The sequence below is a fragment of the Sprattus sprattus genome, assembly GCF_963457725.1.
Source record: "Sprattus sprattus genome assembly, chromosome: 11".
Classification (NCBI taxonomy): domain Eukaryota; kingdom Metazoa; phylum Chordata; class Actinopteri; order Clupeiformes; family Clupeidae; genus Sprattus; species Sprattus sprattus.
The window spans coordinates 15,617,486-15,637,485 of record NC_137909.1 but is presented as its reverse complement, the minus strand read 5'-3'; the positions used below and the strand labels follow the sequence as shown (position 1 = coordinate 15,637,485).

The 20,000-nt window shown below is 44.5% G+C and overlaps 1 protein-coding gene across 1 annotated transcript in view; it reads left to right on the top strand.

Annotated features, from left to right (window-relative positions):
• Positions 1-20,000, top strand: part of lamc3 (laminin, gamma 3) — a gene marked incomplete at both ends in the record, with an annotated part of 114,877 nt that overhangs the window by 30,925 nt on the left and 63,952 nt on the right. The window contains 7 exons of the mRNA XM_080847483.1: positions 1,730-1,860; positions 6,461-6,627; positions 9,519-9,707; positions 10,038-10,155; positions 15,906-16,004; positions 17,640-17,776; positions 19,054-19,173. Of these exons, the coding sequence (XP_080703609.1) occupies positions 1,730-1,860; positions 6,461-6,627; positions 9,519-9,707; positions 10,038-10,155; positions 15,906-16,004; positions 17,640-17,776; positions 19,054-19,173 (961 nt within the window). The remainder of the gene's footprint in view (positions 1-1,729; positions 1,861-6,460; positions 6,628-9,518; positions 9,708-10,037; positions 10,156-15,905; positions 16,005-17,639; positions 17,777-19,053; positions 19,174-20,000) is intronic.

Genomic DNA, 20,000 nt, shown 5'->3' with positions numbered 1-20,000 from the left:
GCAAGCAAAAAATTTAGGGTGGCAGCTGCCACCCCTTGCCACCCCGGTGGCTTCGCCACTGTTCCTGGGTTTCCTTGATATTCCTGTTAGTGTGTATGTAATGGTTAAAATATCTAGGGGCATCCCATGTAGCTTGAAAGTGTATTTAGCAAGTCAGTTCAGCATGCCACGTTCTCACTCGCCTAATAACTAGGTCTGTCCAATGTCTCCCTCCCCATCTACTTTTCTCTCCTTTTCTCTCCACATCTTCAACACCATTTCAAAATCAACAGCCCTTCACCCTTAACTTTACGTGCTACGTGACAAATATGCTAGTTGTATTGTGAATCTGTAGTTCACTGGAGAAAATCTGTGTTCAAAGTTAAAAGGTTTAATATTCTTCCTTTGTGTGGATTCTAAATAAAATCCACAATTCTTCATTCAAATAGCCATTAATATAACCACGATTGATCACAGCAAATTGTGCAATTCATTTTTGTTGTATTGATTGACAACACTGTGTGGGTGTGTGTGTGCGCGTTTGCGTGCATGTGTGTTTGCGTGTGCATGTCTGTAATGAATGAGGTTTGTTCAGGCTGATGGCTTGCTAGCAGTAGGAGAAGTTACTTCTCAGTCAGACAGCAGAGGTCAAAGTTGAGACTGGTGTGAAAGAAACACATGGGACCACTCCTACACATACACACACACATGAACAAACAAACACAGACACTCTCTCTCTCTTTTCTCTATCTCTCAGACACACACACACACACATTCTCTCTCTCTCTCTCTCTCTCTCTCTCTTCTCTCTCTCACACCTACATTAACACACACACACAAACATGAATTCTCTCTCACACACACACACACACACACACACACACACACACAAACACACACACAAAATATGACTCTTCAGTTCTATATGGGTTAACGATTATCCACCACAAACACTTTGCAACACCAGCAATCTTGCTTTCTGTCAAAGTATGATTACAGTTGTTGTAAAACTGAAACTGCTCAAGAGATGCTCACAGACTATTACCCAAACCAACCCAAAGAAAGGCTAGTAATAGACCTATAGCTGCTGTATTTACTACTCTCTTCTTCACACACACACACACACACACACACACACACACACACACACACACACACACACACACACACACACACACACTGATTACACAATACCCTTGGCCATGTCCAATGGTATTCAATGGAGAAAAGTATTGAGCATCTTTCATTTTTTTCTGTCTTTCTATCTCGCTTCCTTTCTATCTCTCTTTCTTTCTATCTCGCTTCCTTTCTATCTGTCTTTCTTCCACTACTTATTTATTTGTTTGGTGTACAGGAGGAAACCTTTTGGTTGTTTGTCCTCGTCTGCCCCTCCATCAGACTTCTTTAACTTCTTCATCTCTTTCTTCTTTCCCTCACCCTGTGGACTCCACCTGTCGCAACTTATCTCCACCCAGCCTTGGAAATGTATGTGTGTGAGTAAGTGTGTGTGTGTGTGTGTGTGTGTGTGTGAGTCAGTGTGTGTGTGTGTGGGGGGGGGGGGGGGGGGCTAAATACATTTCATTTGTACAGGGAATAAATGCTTGCTTCTTCAGTGTTGTCACAACTGTTCAATGATGTTGACACAATGCCTCTGTCTCTCTTTTGATTTATCCTTCTTCTCTCTCTCTCTCTCTATTTCTTTCTTTCTTTCTTTTCCCTTCTCTCCCCTTCTTTCTTTCTGTCTGTCCAGGACTGGGTGACTGCTACTGACCTGCTGATATCTCTGGACAGACTGAACACATTCGGTGATGAGTTCTTCAAGGATGCTAAAGTGCTTCGCTCTTATTTCTACGCCATCTCAGATTTCACAGTCGGTGGCAGGTAACACCCGCACACAAGTACACACATACACACATTCACAGACACACTAGTACAATAGACTAGTGCAATACTGAATTATAAAAAAGGGCCCCTCAGAGATTACTTCTTCTTCTTCACCCCTACTGGTAACTCTATCCACACTGACTCTACTCTGGTAACTCTATCCACACTGACTCTACTCTGGTAACTCTATCCACACTGACTCTACTCTGGTAACTACATGCACACTGACTCTACTCTGGTAACTACATCCACACTGACTCTACTCTGGTAACTACATGCACACCGACTCTACTCTGGTAACTACATCCACACTGACTCTACTCTGGTAACTACATCCACACTCACTCTACTCTGGTAACTACATCCACACTCACTCTACTCTGGTAACTACATCCACACTGACTCTCCTCCGGCCTTCTGAAACTGCGGAAAGGGAACTTGACAAAAGGTGACCCAAATGTGAAGGATGTTTGTCATGTTAACTGCCAGAACCAGAGTTTGAATCTGAGCTGTCCTCCTTTACGCTCCTCCGATTTTTGATTTCCTTGGTCCTCGAGTTATTATCCTGTCTGGCTCGTCCAAATCTTGTCCTGTTTGGTCCAGACATTTGCCCATCCGTGGATGCTCCTATTACCATATGCAGGCCATTATTACCATAGGGCCTTCCCTGCCGACGGCTCTTGTCTGGTATTCTTGGCATACATCTCCCCTGGCCCTTCGGACACAGAAGCCCTTTGAGCCCACAGCCCCTAAGGTCCTCTGCAATGGTCAGTGTGTGCACAAAAACCTTGACTACTGTCTCTACAGAGCCTCAGACATACACATTAGGGTATTCCTACTACCTAGTACCGTGTTGTACAATGCATAAAAGGCGGATACATATCTTATAACATACATGGACCCTTAAAACAGGTGGGGAATATGCAAAACCAAGTTGGATACATATGTTATAATATGCCCATACACTTTGGGTTACATATTTTAGGACAGACATGGGTGCTTGCCAGGGGTCCCAGGTCACACTCTCATGGAGCTAATTTAGAGACAACAGCCAACACACTTACTCAGTGTCGATGACTTTAGCGTTATTTAGTGTCATTGACTTCAGCAATTTTCAGTGTCTACGACTTCAGCGTTATTCAGCTATCTGGGGGGAAAGGGTTCACATGCTAATTTTTCAGGTTTCAGTGAGACAGACAGAGTACACATCCAAGGGTATGAGTTACAGATACAAATGATAAAAATAACAGTAGAATAGCTATTTTGCAGTTCCATCAGTCCCCCATATGAGCATTTCTATGCTCAAACAAAAGCCACCATGCAACCACCATATCAGAACCGGAAAACATCAATATGTGGTTCCATCACTAGCCTCCTATACAGTCCACTCGCTCCATCAGCCCAGTTTCTCCTATGTCCTATGGGAGGTGAGCCTGGATCGTCCAACAGGAGGCTTCTTGTTGATGGTGGTGAGCTCAGGTCATCCTGCCCAGCAGCAACCAGGGCGTCTGCCGTGGCACCACCCGGTACCAGTTGGTGGGCCTTCAGCACCTCCTGGATCTGCTGTTCTAGTTGGTGGGCCTTCTGCACCTCCTGGATCTGCTGTTCTAGTTGGTGGGCCTTCAGTGCTGCTGGATCTGCTGTTCTAGTTGGTGGGCCTTCAGCACCTCCTGGATCTGCTGTTCTAGTTGGTGGGATCCTTCAGTGCTCCAGGATCTGCTGTTCTAGTTGGTGGGCCCTCAGCACCTCCTGGATCTGCTGTTCTAGTTGGTGGGATCCTTCAGTGCTGCTGGATCTGCTGCCTGTGACGCATCTTCCTCTCCTTGCTCTTCTGCCTGTTCCTTCCCTGTAGAGCTTTCAAAGCCGACACGTCATGTTGCAGAGGTGCTGCGTACCCAGAGGGCACATGGACACTTTTCCCTGGGTGCCATTTTAAAAGATTTACTGTAACTGAGAACCATCGAAAGGCTAATTAAATGATAACATGGAACAAGCCAAGCGCACATTTTCAGACTTGCAATAACATCAAGCTTTAAGAGGATACTCGTTTCAGGGTTAATTAATAGCATCCGTGTAGGAAACTTTGCACCCACACACACACACACATGTACGCACACACACACACATGTACGCACACACACATACACACACACACACACACACACACACACACACACACTCACACACACACACATGTACGTACACACACATACCCACACACACACACACATGTACGCACACACACATACACACACACACACACATGTACACACACACAAATACACACACACACACACACACACACACACACACACACATGTACGCACACACACATACACAAACACACACGCGCATACACACACACACACACACACACACATGTACGTACACAAACACATACACACACACATGTATGTACACAAACACATACACACACACACACGTCCACACACACACACACACGCATGTACGTACACACGCATACACACAGAAATACGTACACAAATATAGTGTATAAAAAGTATTACACTCACAGACACACACGACACACTCTCTCACACACACTACACACACTAAGAATACAGTTACATTTCACATCTACTGTCCTCTGCTTTCCTGCAACATAAATGTCCACATCAGGTCATCATCTCTTCAACTGGGCAACTTTTTTGAAGGGCCCCACATTAAGCTCCTGTATAGCCCTGGTTTGGGCTGTTCTGGCCCTATTTGGCCTGATTTGGGCTGCCCTGTTTGAACTGGGCCCTCAGCTGAAACTGTCACAGTGGTGGGTGGTGATTTACTAGTGTCTGGCCCACACACACACACAAACAAAATGCTGACACAATCAAACACATACACACACACTCAAAGATGCAAACACCTTCAAACACATACACACACAGACTCAAAGATGTAGACACCATCAAACACACACATACACAAATATAGTCTGGCTGTGGTCCTAAATTATGCATCAGACACAAAGCTCTGAGAAGACATTCATTTTGAGGTTGCATAACCCACATGGTAACTCTTATGTTAACAAACACATTGATCCAAATACACACAAACACGCACACACACACACACACACACAGCCACACTAATCCATGCACAAACACAACCACATATGTTTTTGCACATGCCAGACAGGCACATACACAGACATACATTATATGTTTCACTAGACCCCCCACACACTGACACACATATACACACATGATATCTTTCACTAGACCCCACACACACTGACACACATACACACACATGGCTTTGCACCCTGCCCCCAACACACATGTCACCAAACACACACCCACACACACACACACACACACACAGACACACACACACACACACACACACACACACAAACACACACCCACACACACACACACACACACACAGAGAGACACACACACACACACACACACAAACACACACACACACACATATGGCTTTTCCTCCTCCCTCTCCATATCCTGTTTATTCTCCAAACATGCCTTGACTCAAACAGCCTTTGGTCACAGCAATACAACTACCAAGCCAACCCTACACAAGCAAACACACACACACCAATGTGCCCCCCCCCCTCCCACACACACACACACACACACACACACACATTCACAAATACACACACACACACACACACACACACACACACACACACACCCACACACACACACACACACACACACACACACACACACACACACACACACACACACACACACACACACTTCCTCCTCCTGCAGTGTAATGTCTACATTTACCACATCCACAGTAATCAGATAAAGTCCTGCTCAGAGGTCTTCTCACATACTGGGGGAGGGGAGGCAGCAATGAAAGGATTCTAGAAAATGGAAGAAAACTTTAAAACTTTTACACAACTTTTATAGCAGTGTTTTTACTGGAATGGGAAATTGGGTAATTTGACCAACCTTGTCTGCCCTGCTGTGTGTGTGTGTATATGTGTGTGTGTGTTTGTGTAAGTGTGTGTGTGTGTGTGTGTGTGCGTGCGTGGACACAGGGGTTTTCTACCAACTCTTAAAAATCTGTCTAGCTTATCTGTTTATCTTAACATTTCTTTTTGTTCAGCTGCTTTCACATTTGCTGGCTTTGGGCCGTGTCTGTGTCTGTGTGTGTGTGTGTGTGTGTGTGTGTGTGTGTGTCTGTGTGTATGTGTGTATGTGTGTGTGTCTGAGTTTGTCTGAGCATCTGTGTGTATATGAAGGAAAAGGTCCTCAGACTGTTTACATAAAACATCGAAAGAGCAGCCCTAAACAGCAACATCTATTAGCAATAGCAGCCGCACAAATGGCCACAGATGCAAACAGATTACTTTCCAGGGATTCTGTGCTTACATGTCTATGACTTTGTGTGTGTGTGTGTGTGTGTGTGTGTGTGTGTGTGTCTGTGTCTGTGATTGTGTGTGTGCTTGTGTGTGTGTGTCTGTGTGTCTGTGTGTGTGTGTGTGTGTGTGTGTGTGTGTGTGTGTGTGTGTGTGTGTGTGTGTGTGTCTGTATGTCTGTGTGTGTGTGTGTGTGTGTGTGTGTGTGCTTGCGTGGGTGTATGTGCATTATGTTTTTCCCTCTAGGTGTAAGTGTAATGGGCACGGGAGCGAGTGTGTGCTCGGTGACGTGGGTAAGCTGGAGTGTGTGTGTGAGCATAACACAGAGGGAGCAGACTGCCAGCTCTGCGGCCCCTTTCACCAGGACCGGCCATGGGCACGCGCCACCGCCGACTCTGCCAACGAATGTTTGCGTGAGTATCCAACCAGCTCAGATTGTGTGCGTGTGTGTTTTCCTGTGTGTTGGGGGCGGGGGGGCTCAGCATGTGTCTGTATGTGTGTGTGTGTGCTTTTTTGTGTGTATGGGGGGGGGGGGGGGGCATGTGTGTGTGTGCTTTGCAGGCAACAGGAATTTATCCACCTTTCCTCCCCCCCAGCCTGTATTTGGGACCCGGCCTTGTGTACTGCTTGGTGTCTACTACACCACCGGCCATTATGTGAGACATGGATTTTACCTGAATACCGTTTTTTATTTAAAGGAATACGCTATCCATTTAAATTTAAACGCACTCTATACGCACTGTGCGTGCCCTACATGTACGTGTTGGCGTTACTATAGTTACTATAGCTGCCACTCAAAAAGCCACCTCTTACAGCCACCGAGTGAAGGAAGCACTTTAAGCTTCAAGCTTAAAGACTGCTGTTGTGTGGATTTGAGTTTCAATTGGCTTGAGGTCTCATGTAAAGTCAGAGTCTGTGGAAAATGGCTTCAGTTCTTACAAATACATGATGGTAATGATGCATAAGTGTTCTTGTTTGTGTGGCTAATGTTATGAAAAGGTTATTGAGTGTGAATGCTGGGTTTGGGTGTCTGAAATAGAGGGACAGTGTTCTTTCAAAAAGTGTGATGGTGTGTGTGTGTGTGTCTGTGTGTGTGTGTTTGTGTGTGTGTGTGTGTGTTTGTTGCACACACAAAGGCATGAGTGTGTGCACAGGTTTTGTAATTGACTCACTGATAAGCCTATAAAAGAGGAAAGCGTTCCTAATCATTTTAATTGCTGATTCTATTAAGCAGTGAGTTCCTTTAATTAACTCTTAGGCTGTACGCAGCAGATGGCTTTTCAATCAGTATCCTGCATGAGGAACAGAATGACAGTGAAGGACCAAACTCATTTAAAATAACACCAATCACATAGTTCCTAACTGAGACACACACAAACACACACACACACACACACTAACACACTAACACACACACACACACACACACACACACACACACACACACACACACACACACACACACACACACACACACACATACATACACAAGCAAACACACTCACATACACACACACAAACACATAAGAAAAACGCACGCACACACACGCACACACACACACACACACACACACACACACACACACACACACACACACGTACATCTACTCTAATCTTCCAGTAACTGGCATCTTGTCGTCTCTGCCGATTGTCTGGTTGTTTGCTGTGGGCACCATATGCCCATCTGTCACTGCCCCCCTCTGGTGTGGGTTGCCTTTTTTTCCTCCTGCTTTTAATGATGACTAATGCTTTATAAGAATGAAGCTCCGTTCAGTCAGGACCGCTCTCTGCTCTCCGCTCTCTGCTCTGTGCTCTTGTCAGGCACGACATGTTCATTTAGACCGCACACAGCAGTGAGACATACTTCAGCTTGGCACCGTGGAACCGGAGTGGTGCTCCCGCGGTCAGTCCATCCATGTGAACCCGCTTGAACACGCAGGGCTCACACACATTTATGTCTAGCGTGTGTGTGTGTGTGTGTGTGTGTGTGTGTGTGTGTGTGTGTGTGTGTGTGTGTGTGAGTGTGTGTGTGTGTTTGACCAATATGGATCTGAGTGATTTATTAATAAGGGGACCACAGGTCACAGAGAGCAATGAAGAAACATTACAGAGGGTAAAAAATCATACGCTACATTATTACACTTCCACTCAAAGTAAGACATTGTCTTGTAGTTCCAGTAGTTTTCAGGCCAGTTTAGTTAAGTTCCTGGTCCTGAGTTACAGTAGTTTTCAGGCCAGTTTAGTTAAGTTCCTGGTCCTGAGTTACAGCAGTTTTCAGAGTTGAGTCAACTGTTCAGCAAACCGACTGCCTGTGGAAAGTCACCGGTGATGTGTGATCATCATTCTGTGAGTGAGTGATTTGGTGAGTGAGTGAGTGAGTGAGTGAGTGAGTGAGTGAGTGAGTTGGGTGAGTGAGTGAGTGAGTGAGTGAGTGAGTGAGTGAGTGAGGTGAATGTTTAGGTGCTCTCAACACTTGTATTTTAAAATCAGTTTCACAGTAAAAATGCACCACACTTATACAGATACCCCCCCCCCCCCCCCCCACACACACACACACACACACATACACACACATGTACACACAAACACACACACAATAAAAACTCTTACATGCAATTTATAAAATTGTACAATAAGAAAACAGAATCAGAGCAAAGCAGCAAGAACATTTCATCAGTCTTTTTGTCACACACCACACCACACACACACACACACACACTCACACACACCTCCTCAGCGTCTCTCTGCTAGCGCTCCATTCATTTACAAATCACCACTCTCACCTCCGGTTCTGCTCGTCCGCGGCCCTGATTATTTTATTCTTCTGTAATAATCCTGAAAGGTGGGGGAATTCTTCCGCCCTCACCTGATATCACAGAGCTATCTCTCCTCTGTGCACCACCATTAGGGACTAATATTCGTCTGGTTATTGCAAACTTAATAGACAGTTCGAATTGGAATAAAATGGGTAATATCTCCACAATGGGTCTCCTGGGGGGTCTGGGTTATAAAGGGGATGTGTGTGTGTTCTGATTGGACATAATGGCAGGGGATAAGCGGGCCCTCATTCAAGCATGTGTTATTGTTACAGCAGCGCAGTGATGTGAGGGAGGGGTTAGGCTGCTTAATGAAAGTGTAGATGACCGAATTACTACATAATCCCATATCATTTCATCTTTGATGTGCTAATATCTATTTCCTCTCCTCTCTCTCCCTCTTCCTCTCGTTTGCGTGTGCGTGTGCGTGTGCGTGCGTGGGCGTGTGTGTGTGCCTGTGTGTGTATTTGTGCTTGTGTATGTGTTAGAGTGTAACTGCAGCGGCCATGCCGACACATGTGTGTTTGACGCGGAGCAGTACCGCAGCACAGGCAGTGGGGGGCGCTGTGTGGGCTGCAGGGATCACACTACTGGGCCTCACTGTGGGAGGTGTGAACTAAACTTCTACAGATCCTCACCGCAGCAGGAGTGCAGGAACTGCACCTGCAACGCCATGGGTGAGACACACACACACACACACACTAAACTTAACATCCTGTTAAGACTCTGATACACACACAAGTTCATCAACACTTTAATGATATACATTTCTTGTCTCTCTCTCTCTCTCCCTCTCTCGCTCTCTCTGTGTGTGTGTGTGTGTGTGTGTGTGTGTGTGTGTGTGTGTGTGTGTGTGTGTGTGTGTGTGTGTGTGTGTGTGTGTGTGTGTGTGTGTGTGTGTGTGTGTGTGTGTGTGTGTGTGTGTGTGTGTGTGTGTGTGTGTGTGTGTGTGTGTGTGTGTGTGTGTGTGTGTGTGTGTGTGTGTGTGTGTGTGTGTGTGTGTGTAGGCTCCGTCAGTCTCCAGTGTGACACAGAGGGTGTGTGTGTATGTCGGGAGCATGTGACAGGGCTGAAGTGTGATGCATGTGAGCCTGGGTTCCACTCTCTCAGCCCAGCTGGATGCAGGTAAGAAATCTCTCACATACACACACACACACACACACACACACACACACACACACACACACACACACACACACACACACACACACACACACACACAAACACACACATGCACACACATATGCAGGAAAGAGGAGATGATTTTCTTGATGACTTGTCTTATGATTACTCACATATTCTCCCTAACTAAGATGACTGTCATCTGTATAAGTGTGTGTGACTGTGTGTGTGTGTGTGTGTGTGTGTTTATGTGTGTGTGTGTGTGTGTGTGTGTGTGTGTGTGTGTGTGTGTGTGTGTGTGTGTGTGGGTGTGTGTTTGTGTGTCTGTCTGTCTGTCTGTGTGTGCGGCAGAGAGAGTTGTTCAGCCGTCATTAGGGTGACAGATAAACAGTCTGTTTAACACACACATTATCAGAAATGGCACTACAGCATCCATCATCTTTTGTTTGTGTGTGTGTGTGTGTGTGTGTGTGTGTGTGTGTGTGTGTGTGTGTGTGTGTGTGAGTATGTCTCTGTGTGAGTATGTCTGTGTGTGTGTGTGTGTGTGTGTGTGTGTGTGTGTGTGTGTGTGTGTGTGTGTGTGTGTGTGTGTGTGTGTGTGTGTGTGTGTGTGTGTTTGTGTGTGTGTGTGGGATTTAGAACTCATTGGTGCTCTTCTGACCTGGCTTGCTGGTGAATGCAGTGCTGTAAAGCTCCAGCACCCTCAGCTGCATACTGATCTGCTACTGCAGTCTCTCAGACACACACACACACACACCTACGTACATACACACCAACAGCGCATCTCACCTGCACACACTAACACACACACATACACACCACCAACAACATAACTCACTCACACACAACAACACAATTCTCTCTCTTTCTCTCTCTCACACACACACACACACACACACACACACAGATGAACTATAATACACACTGCACGTACACTGACACACTTACACACTTACACACTTACACACACACACATGGTGTGTCACTCAGAGAATAACCATTCACACACATTCACACACTACCCCTCACCATCTCTCAGCTGCGGCAGAGGTATGAGCTCATGCTGGGTGTGAGTATGTGTGTGCATCAGGGCAGATTGCTCACAAACAAACACATGCGTTTCTCTCCTTTCTGTTTCACAAACACACACATGCATACATTTACACTACAGTTAGACTGAGGCTAGCACACTGACATACATTTACATAGAGTGGAGTTCAGGTGCACACACACACACACACACACACACACACACACACACACACACACACACACACACACACACAGGCAATGCCTAAGCTGAGGTGTGGATTACTCAGTTAATTGAAGCTGAACGGCTCAATGAAGGCGAGAGAAGAGGGACTTAGTGTGTGTGTGTGCATGTGTGTATGCATATAATAATAATTAATTAATAATTATCTATCTATAAATCCAGGAATCTCTGTTTGTCTGTCTAGGGCGTATCTCCCTGACGGTAGTTACGTTAGTTATGAGATTTCGCATGAAGCTTAAGCATGTCATGAACCTGTGCATCCTTGATTTTGAAGATTTTTGAAATCATAGTTCGCGAGATATTTGTATTTTATCGTTTCCCATAGGCACTAATGGGTTATCGTTTCCCGTAGCAAGTCCCACTGTGCACCGAAATGACGTCACAATCGAACATATATGCGTAGCGGTATTAAAACTATCCTGCCTTCACTCAAAGTTCAGAATAGCGTTGGATACGATAAGGAGGTCCGCATTCAAATTCTTCTTGGTGAACAGATACAGACTTTTGCTCAGGTAATCTTAAGACAGTGATTGATTTTATCTATTTGTTTATTTTTAAGCTTCTTTATATTAAGTTTCAAAGTAATGTCTAGAGTTTTACAGTCATCTAACAGACAGGGAATAATAATCCATCAAAATATTCATATTGTTTATTAGTATAGCGTATTTTTACAGTACATTTCTGCACTTATTCGACTTACAACTTGGCAAACTCATTTCATAAGCATGGTTGAAATGTAGCTGTGATTACAGCACTTATTCATGGCATATGCAAAACGCATGAATTTTAGCAACGTGAATAATGTCATAGTCATAGAACAGTCGTCGTCATAGATGTTACCCCAGCTGATGAGTATGGGCCTGGCATGTAACCAACTCTCATTACCATGTTAAGTAGTATATTGTAGTTTGATGTATTTGTATAAGAGTTAGCTTTCTATTCAACGTTGCCGGTTAGCCTAGACCAGTGACCATGTGTTCATGGCATGCATCTACTGACGCAATGTCAGTAGATGGCATGCATCTACTGAGAGGTTTTCCGATGTATTAGTGTCCCGATGTACAGTACTGTGCAAAAGTTTTAGGCAGGTGTGAAAAAATGCTATGAACTAAGAATGCTTTGAAAAATGTAAACAATAAATGTTTATTTTTTATCCATTTACATGGTAAGACTGAGCACAGCAACAAGACACAACGTAGTTATACTGCATCAGCAGGGTTTCTCCCAGACAAAGATTTCAAAGCAGACAGGGGTTTCAAAATGTGCAGTTCCAGCTCTTTTGAAGAAGACGTTGAGGATCGTAGATGCAGTGGTCAGCCAAGGAAACTTAATGCAGCTGATGAAAAACACATCAAGCTTATTTACCTTCGAAATCGGAAGATTTCAAGCAGTGGCATCAGCTCAGAACTGGCAGAAACCAGTGGTACCCAGGTACAGACATTTACTGTCCGGGGAAGTCTGGCCAGAAGTAGTCTTCATGGAAGAGTTGCAGCCAAAAAGCTCTACCCCGACAAGGAAACAAGGCCAAGTGACTGAACTAAGCACGTAAACATATAAACTAGGGTGCAGAAACATGGCAGAAGGTGCTCTGGACTGATGAGTCAAAATTAGAAATATTTGGCTGTAGAAGAAGGCAGTTTGTTCGCTGGAGACTGGAGAGAGGTACAATAATGAGAGTCTGTAGGCAACAGTGAAGCATGGTAGAGGTTCCTTTCCAGTTTGGGGCTGCATTTCTGCAAGTGGAGTTGGAGATTTGGTCAGGATGAATGGTGTCCTCAATGCTGAGAAATACAGGCAGATACTAATCCATCATGCAATACCATCAGGGAGGCGTATGATTGGCACCAAATGTATTCTGCAGCAGGAACATAACCCCAAACATACAGCCAATGTCATTAACAACTATCTTCAGCTTAAAGAAGAACAGAAAGTCCTGCAAGTGATGGTATGTCCCCCACAGAGCCCTAATCTCTACATCATCGAGTCTGTCTGGGTTTACATGAAGAGACAGAAGAATTTTAGGAAGCCTACATCCACAGAAGATCTGTGGTTAGTTCTCCAAGATGTTTGGAACAATTTACCAGCCGAGTTCCTTCAAAAACTGCGCAAGTGTATCTGGAAGAATTGATGCTATTTTGAAGGCAAAGGGTGGTCACACCAAATATTGATTTAATTTAGAATTTTCTTCTGTTCCTTCACTGCATTTTGTTAATTTATGAAGAATTGATGAAAATAAACTGTTAACACTTCCATTTTTGAAAGCATTCTTAGTTTACAGCATTTTTTCACACCTGCCTAAAACTTTTGCACAGTACTGTATCTGTTATAATTTGTGTGTACTTTGTTTTCTCATTAAACCTGTCAGAGTGTATGAATAAACGTCTGGGTGCCAATCAAAATCACAACGCAAGAGTGGAGTACTACACCGCTACAAATGGTAGATAATATTGATAAGCCTCGGAGGCTTTCAGATTTTTCATTGCTTTCCCATCTGTTGCTATGGAGTCCACGAAATACGCGCAAATAAACATTAAAACATTTCTTAATGAAAAGGAAACATGCATCACAATAATACTTCAGTGTAACCTGTACCTATGTGGAGTGCAAATATGTCTTGCTATTACACTACCCAACAGCTACACCTACGTCTGCTAACACTACAGAATGCATAATTCCTACGGGCACTGCACTAGTAATAATAATAATAATAATTCATTTTATTTGTTGAGCACTCTTCATTCAAGCATAATATCAGAGTGCTAAAGGACAAAAGGACAGTTTAAGAAAATGTATACATTTTTAAAAAAGTAGGAAATGCCTTTATGAATAAAAAGGTTTTTAGGCCAGTCTTACATACATTACAGACATATGTGTGTGTACATGTGTGTGTACCATCTCTGTTAATATTATTATACTGACACTTTTTCTCCTTTTCTTAATCACAGTTGTCTATTCTGATGACACATTTTCAAAACAATTAATACACAGGATCCCGGTCACCACCTATTTCTGTGTCTCCCATCCGGCAGAAGGTTCCGGGCTATTAAGACCAAAACCTCTCGCCACCTGTACAGTTTTTTCCCCACGGCAGTTGGACTCACAAACAAGCCCCCTGCATCACACTGACTCTGGGTTTACGTACTCAAACTAACTTGCCCTTCTATGCCCAATTATTTATTATTATTTATTATTATCTTAAAAAACATTTGTCTATTGTTCTTGTTTATGCTTTTTTGATGTTATGTCTTATGTCTTTTGCACCAACCACACCAAGTCAATTTCCTGTATGTGTGAATATACTTGGCCATTAAAATAATTCTGATTCTGATTCTGATTCTGATGAAACAGAATCTAACCAATCCTCTCACTATCGCAAGTACTGTTAGCCAGCAACCTAACCTAACCAATATAACAACTGCCCAATCATAGATCCTGCACAGCAGGATACAACAACAACACAGAATTGGCTGGAGACGGCCGCCACACACACTGCATGCTACACCCAGGATCCTCAAACGCCCTTCTTCCCAGTATAACATGCGCAGTCTGTAGACTACAACTGTTATTACCCAAGAATAAATCCTGACCTGGATATCAACAGAGCTGCCTTTGTGAGCGTTTCCCTGGGGTTTCCAAGCAGACCCCTTCCTTAATCAAAGTTTCGTTGAATTAGGCCCACAACACCTACAAGAGAATAAACAGTGGTGTTTGGTGTCCCAGACCCTACCTCCCTCCATACTAATGATCAGCTAGAACACATGCCACTACCAGAGACAACAACAGATACACCTCAGAGGTATACATCAACTACATTTCATGTATCTCAGTGTTAGTTCAGGTTCAGGTTCCCTCGAACAAAACAGCAGTAATTGTATTCTTTTCTGCCAAGCTGATTTAACTAGAGATAGTAAACCCTGTTGCGTAAGCACTTTTTACACTTTTTGAGATGCCCTGTTAATATACTCTAAAAATAAAAACATTTTTATTCCGTTTTTGTTCTTGTGTGCTGGTCGTTCTTATCATGAACTGCTGTCGAAATGTTCCATCTACACAGTAAGCACAAGGCAAAGTCGGAAAATCAGTATGGTGTAGCTTTTTTACTCAAATGTACAGATTGGTATTCAAATAGCAACACAGAGGAGGCTTCCTTTTAGAGACTGTTTGCTGTATGATGAACTCCTATAACACGGTTAACCAAATAGAGCTTTATGTGAAATCTACGTTGCGTGTGTGTATGTTTAATTTCAATTTCATTTTACTTGTATATTTCAGTATGTATTTCTTGGGCATATTTTTTGCTGTGCATTTTGCCTGTACATTGTGCTTGTGTGTGTTTTGATGTTTGTGTCTGTGTGTGTGTGTGTGTGTGTGTGTGTGTGTGTGTGTGTGTGTGTATGTGTGTGTATGTGTGTGTGTGTGTGTGTGTGTGTGTGTGTGTATCTGTTTCATATCTTACTGACCTTGTCTGTGTGGTCTGCAGGGTATGTGAGTGTGACCCCAGGGGCAGCGTGGGAGTTTGCTCTGCTGAAGATGGCCGCTGCCACTGCAAGAACAACGTAGAAGGACACGACTGTGACAGGTAAGGACCAACATTAACACACCTTCGACAGATAAACACACATGTAGACAAACATAGCACCTGTGATAGACCTATGACCTTTGACAAATTGTTGACAAAGTGGTGTTGGTGAGGATGACTCTCACACACACACACACACACACACACACACACACACACACACATAAACACACACACACACACACACCACACACACACACAGACACTTTCTCCACTCCTTAGATTGAGTTATTATTTTAGCTGTTTTTAACAGCCTTGCAGAAATTGAGTCTATTGACTCTCCTCTCCTTGGAAATCAGATATGCTGCAAAATCATTATTGAATTGATCCCATAACTTCATTAACTTGACACATCTAGGGATATTGCCACACAGCTCATTTGGGGCGCAGATGGTGGTGTTTCTCCTAGTCCCCCTAGCCCTCCCAGGGGAAATGTGTTTTTGAAATGTGTCTCTGCTTTTATTTAGCTTCTGCTGCTATGCTACGTATTTACCTCTTCCTGCTAGACACACACACACACACGCTGACCTGACACCTCTCAGACCACAGAGATGTGTTCCGTGCTGCAACGCAAGTCCCTGGCGCGAGCCTTATACGCTGCCGTCATTGGTGCTGTCGGTGTAGTGCTTGTTGTCGTTGGTGTTGTGATGGCGTGTGGGCCTTGTCTGAGGCCCCGAGGGTGTGGGTGTAAGGGTGGTAACGGTGCCTGACGGCCGTGTCAGATATGCTCCATTGAAGCCCAGTGGAATTGCCTATGGTGTCTATAGGGGTAGAGGTGTCACGCTTAAAAGCGCCCCCTCCCCCCCACTAGTGCTGCCACTTCCAGAGCTGGTCACGGGGGGGAGGGGGGGGGGGTCAGCACCTGCCGAGACAGCAGGTGGTGGAGGGAGCTGCTGCAACCTTGCTCTGTCGTGCTCGCTGTCACTCACACACACACACACACACACACACACACACACACACACACACACACACACACACACTCACACACATTGACAAATACAAACACAAAAACAAATACAAACACAAACACAAACACAAACACAAACACAAACACAAATGCAAATAAACCTGCTGAGTCAAACCTGCACTCACACATACTCTCTCTCTCACATACACACACGCAAAACCTACACATTCAAACCTACACTCACAGACGCACATTCATAAAAATACACACTTGCACCAACACAGACAAACACACAAGGTCCCGAGCAGTTGTAGATACAGTACACACATACACACAAAGAAAAAGCTTTCTTGGCCATCCTCATAGCCACATTCATTCTAATAAATGTGTGCAGGCCCACGCTGACTGCATTCCAACAGACCCCAAGCATACTCAAAAATGAATGCATTATACAGAAACACATGTGCATAGTACTTACAATGGAAAACACAAGCTGGAAAAAATTGTATTCATGCAAATATATACACTCACACACACACATACACACACACACACACACAAACACCCACACACTCTTTGAAAATCCCTATGACAGAATACAGAATTGGTGCAAAGCAGGCAAAGAAGGCACACGCACAAACAAATACTCGATTGGTGTTGTGTCACAGTCAATCATTATGTGTGTTTAAATATGTGTGTGTGCGTATGTTTGTGTGTGTGTTCAGATGCAGGCCTGGTACATTTAACATGCAGGAAGAGGACCCTGAAGGTTGCCAGCCCTGTTTCTGCTTTGGCCACTCCCTCGTCTGTTCTTCCTCCAATCAGCACACTCCAATCAACATCACCTCGGACTTCCTTGATGGTAATGAATAACCTAGCGGTAGCCACATGACTGTCAATGACATATCATTTCTCCCAATCCACAGTAGGCAATCAGGGGACTCTTTTGATTCACAGCTTGATCGCCCAATCCATTTCCGATCTGTGTAAACCTGGTGACCAACTACAGGAAACGTCTGACGTCTGTGCTTGCCAACAAGGGTTATTCCACCAAGTACTAGGTCATGTTTTGCTAGGGATTCAAATACGTATTTTCCGCGATCAAATGCAAATCAATTCATAACTGTTATAAAATGCAGTTTTCAGGATGTTTTTGTTGATATTCTGTCTCTCACTGTTAAAATAGACCTACCATTACATTTATAGATCACGCATTTCTTTGCAAGTGGCCAAACCTGCAAAATCGGCAGGGGGTCAAATACTTATTTTCCACACTGAAATAGCAATTTGAAAATGGCTCTTCAGAAAACGCTGCTAAAAAAGCGTCTAAAGTACAGGCACCCCCTCCCCCCTTAAACATCTTTTTGTGACAAAACAATTGGAAGCAGAGAGCTAATATTTTGGACTATACAAGAAGTGTATGAACAACCTTTAATTTTTTCAGCCAAATCTGAAATGGTCGTTTGGGGAGATTTTCTTAAATTGGTACGTTTGGCGTGGAATGACTCCAAGGCCATATCAAGGCCACATTAGGGCCAAATCAGGCCATATCAGGGCCAAACCTGGGCCATATTATAAACCTTACCCACTCCAGGACCGAACTGAGGCCATTTGGGCCATGGCCCTGGACCTGCCTCAGCGATGGAAACAAAAAATTGAAGGCAATATTGAGTTAAAGCGGGTGACATTAGTCAAATCAAAGACAACCAGAAGCAGCCTTGTCTGCTTGGCACTGAATTCTTCAGAGATATTTTCTTAGAGATATTTCATTCAAGCTTTAAGGCCAGGTCCCACTCCCTCAATGACACGCTGTGCCAGAGCGCTTTCAAGGTTCTTTTTTAAGTGTTAGTTTGATCAATGATTACTTTTTAAAGGCCAGTTTGATCACTGATGATTCTTTAGAGGCCAGGGGAGTTTCAGAAACATCAAGATGGTCTTATACTGTGTTCTCAGTGTGTGTGTGTGTGTGTGTGTGTGTGTGTGTGTGTGTGTGTGTGTGTGTGTGTGTGTGTGTGTGTGTGTGTGTGTGTGTGTGTGTGTGTGTGTGTGTGTGTGTGTGTGTGTGTGTGTTTGTGTTTGTGTGTGTGTGTGTGTGTGTGTGTGTGTGTGTGTTGTGTTGTGGTGGTTGCTCTGTTATAGACGCTGATGGGTGGACGGGGCGCTTCTCAAGAGATCAGGACTCTGCTCTGCTGTGGAAGGAGGGGGAGGTGTACCTCCTCCCCTACAGTGACCACGACCTGGGCTACTATACCGCACCAGGTGAGGGGACATGCCCCAAACACACCTGGGCTACTACACCCAGACCCAAACACACCTGGGCTACTACACCCAGACCCAAACACACCTGGGCTACTACACCCACGCCCAAACACACCTGGGCTACTACACCAAGACCCAAACACACCTGTGCTACAACACCCACGCCCAAACACACCTGTGCTACTACACCCACGCCCAAACACACCTGTGCTACTACATCAAACCAGGTTAGAAGGATACACCCAAACACACCTGGGCTACTACACCCAGGCCCAAACACACCTGTGCTACTACACCCACGCCCAAACACACCTGTGCTACTACACCCAGGCCCAAACACACCTGTGCTACTACACCCACGCCCAAACACACCTGTACTACTACACCCACGCCCAAACACACCTGGGCTACAACACCCAGGCCCAAACACACCTGTGCTACTACAGCAAACCAGGTTAGAAGGACATGCCCAAACACACCTGTACTACTACACCGCACCAGGTGAGAGGGGACACGCCCAGATCCCGACTCCTCCTCACAAAGTGTCGAAGTGTCCTTGAGCAAGACACTGTACCCTCAACCACACCTGATGTGCAGGTTGTCAGCTTTGATAGTAGCCTCCGCTATCAGTGTGTGAATGGGTAGATGTCTGAGGCATTAGTCTGTAGAGCTCTTTAAAAGGCTAAATAAATGCAGTCCATTTATCATACTCTTACAGTAGATTTCAAATGGCTACTGTCTAAGATTCACTAAACACTAAACACTAAACACTAAATCAGTCTTTACACTCTAACACTGGCCCTTAGAAACTCTTAGAAAGTCTGGGA